Below are 3,164 nucleotides of genomic sequence, written 5' to 3' on the forward strand. Positions count from 1 at the left end.
CTTCATCATCATCATCTCTTTCTACTCCTTTTCCACCATCTTCCTCGCATATTTCTTCTTCGTTTTCTCTAGATTCAGTACTATCTATAAATAAACGTGTTTGAGATGACGATGAATTATACGCATCATTTTCTTCAGTTATCCACTCATCATCAGAAGAAACATCTTCAACGTATTTTCTTAATACTTGCGTGTCATTTAACTTCATGTTGTACATGACAAATACCAAGTCATTCATTTTTTGTTGATGTAAACAATTTCTACGCTTTGTATGCACCTATAGGCAAAGAAGAATATTAATGTTATAATTTTAAACTTTGAATAATTAGGTAAACAAAAAAAATTTAAAATATGTAAAAACATAAATATACCATTTCAAATGCACTTCAATTCCGTTCACATCCAGATGAACTGCAAGTAAGACTAAGTATTCTAATAGCAAACATTTGTAGCTCTGGACATTCATCACCATAAGAATCCCACCATTCAGCTGGAGACTTTGTGCTTATTGCCATTTTTGCAAATTTAGAACCAAATAATCCTCTTGCATTTTTAAATGATTCAAGCTGGCTATCTATCTTACTTATCATATTTTCATCTGTTATCATCCTTTCAATACAACTATATAAACCCTTTTTAATCTGAAAATTAGATTTAAAATCACAACTATAATGATATTGAGGATTTAGATAATAACCAGCAGCATGTAAGGGTTTGTGGAGTTGAATTGCCCATCGTTCATCAATGATCTTCCAAATAAGTTCATAACTAAAATGAAGACAAACAATATAGTATGAATACATAGATAAATGAATATTTTATATAATAAAAATCAATAAAAATACAAATGTTAGTATGTTACTTACTTTCTCTTTATATTGTTGAAGTTGACTCTAATCTTTTCTTTAGTTTCATCCATTTGTTCATAAATAAAACCCATGGCAGGCTTAACATCTGAATCCACCATTCTAAGTACTTTAATTAGAGGTCTCGCAGCTTTGAGACATGTAATTATATTTGACCATAATCGACTACCAATAACCATTGCCTCAATTTTCTTTGCATCAACCGTACTCGAGAATGAACTTGATTTCCAATTTCTTGAACTAAACATAGTCATTAGTGGAACTTTTAAATTAATAAAACTCCCTAATGTGAGATATGCAGTGGCAAATCTTGTCTTTGCCGGTCTAATCAAGTTTCTTCCATCAGTAAAATGTCGTAACATAGATATAAGTAGAGTTCTCGAGTATATATACCTTGTTATGCTTTTGGCACTCTGAATTGTCAAGGTATGAACATGTATTTTTTTCTCAAAATCTTCTAACATGAGATCAATACAATGGGCAGCACAAGGAGTCCAATATAACCTTTTTCTTTTTTCCATCAACAACTCACCAGCTAATTTGTAATTAGCAGCATTGTCACTAACTATTTGAACAACATTCTCTTCTCCAACTTCTTCTACAATTGCATCTAACATTTGAAATATCTTATCCGCTGTCTTAGAAATGTCAGAAGTGTCAATGGAAGTTAAAAAAACCGTTCCTTTAGGACTGTTAACCAAAAAATTGCATATAGAACGTCTTTTCTTATCAGTCCAACCATCCGACATAATTGAGCAACCTGTTTTTCTCCATTCTATCTTAAAATCTCTTAACAACTCGTGTGTTAGTTCCACCTCTTTCTTTAGATATTTCACTCGTACTTCATGATAAGTAGGTGGCTTAAATCCTGGACCATGTCTAGTAACCATCTCAAGCGCTTTTTCAAAATAAGGATTTTTCACAACATTGAAAGGAATGGCACTAGTATAGAGAAAACGAGAGATCATTTGACAAGCATCTTCCCTTAAATCTTTCTTAAATATTTCACTCACTGTTTTTTGTACGTTTGATCTCTTTATAAAAGATTGTCTCGCACCTTTGTCAAATTGTTTTGAAACAATTTGCATATCCTCTCCTTCATCATCTTCATTCTCATAAATATCTTTTTGTCTTTTTCTTTGTTTTGCCTCATCATTTTTCGATAAAAACTCCCTAACCTTTAATTTCACATCATCAGGAACACTAATACAAGGCTCAGCATCTTTGTGTGTACAAGCTAAATGATGTTTGAAACGATATATTCCACCCGAGAATATTTTAGAGCAAAATTTGCATTTAACTTTCTTAGAATTGCTATCAACATCAATTCCATACTCCCAACCAATATCAGATCTATTTCCCGGTTTATTCTTACTTAACTTATGAGCAACATAACCCGATAATGACATTGTTTTATAAGTTAGACTAACTCTGCAAAATATAAAACAATAATATTTTAATAAATTAGATATGTCAAATATATTTATCATCTAGTATTAATTAATAAATTATATAAAATGTATGTAATTTAAATAATCATATATTATTTTTATTGTTGTTTATGTGGACATTTTCAAATGATAAAGGAGATTATAAGTTTATAACTAACTTTTATAATTTAGGATAACTATTTAGTTAAAGAAATTATAATTAAAATGCCTAACTAAATTAGGATAAGAATAGTTGAAGTAAATAAACTAGGATTTATTATTAATAAAATAATACTATATAGATAATAGGGCAATGTCTAGGACAATGTTGAAAAGACAACACTCTGACTCATTGACAATGACTTGTCTTAGTGTGAGTTGGAACTTATCACCATCTAACATCTAACGGTAAAAAACAAAAAAGTAAAAAGTAAAGATACAATGAAGAATGAAAGAAATAGATATTACCTGACATTTAAAAGAAGAAAGGAAGAAGAGCACGGTCAAGAAAGGAAGAAGAGCACGGTCGGTGGTAGTGTTTTAGAGAGAGAAACCTTTAAGTTCTTCATTATCTTCCATTGATGAAAAAAAAGAAATATGTTTACGATTTGTCAAGCATAGATTCAAACAAAAGATGCAATTATTTTGAAGAAGTCGAGGAGTCTTCATTAATACGAAGTAGTTGAGGTAATATTGGTTTAAATTTTGATATTTGAAAATGAGAAAAAGTAGAAATAATAAACCTTACCGATTTTTTCGTTTTTAACGTTTTCAACGGTTTGACCGAGTCAACACGCGAGTTAGCTTCGATTTTACACTTTTGCGGTTTTTTTTGACTCGTGACTCGATTTCTTTAAGTAAAAACGCA

General features: G+C 30.4%; 1 protein-coding gene across 1 annotated transcript; it reads right to left on the reverse strand.

Moving 5' to 3' along the window:
- Window positions 1-386: 386 nt before the first annotated feature.
- Window positions 387-2,275, reverse strand: LOC124917332. Its single transcript, XM_047457788.1, has 4 exons — window positions 2,045-2,275; window positions 1,260-1,861; window positions 867-1,106; window positions 387-768 (listed from the first exon to the last, which is right to left on the reverse strand). Exons 1-4 carry the CDS (start codon window positions 2,273-2,275, stop codon window positions 387-389), a joined length of 1,455 nt encoding a protein of 484 aa, XP_047313744.1.
- Between the last annotated feature and the right edge of the window lie 889 nt (window positions 2,276-3,164).

The sequence above is a fragment of the Impatiens glandulifera genome, unplaced genomic scaffold (genome assembly GCF_907164915.1).
Source record: "Impatiens glandulifera unplaced genomic scaffold, dImpGla2.1, whole genome shotgun sequence".
In the NCBI taxonomy this organism is placed as follows: Eukaryota; Viridiplantae; Streptophyta; class Magnoliopsida; order Ericales; family Balsaminaceae; genus Impatiens; species Impatiens glandulifera.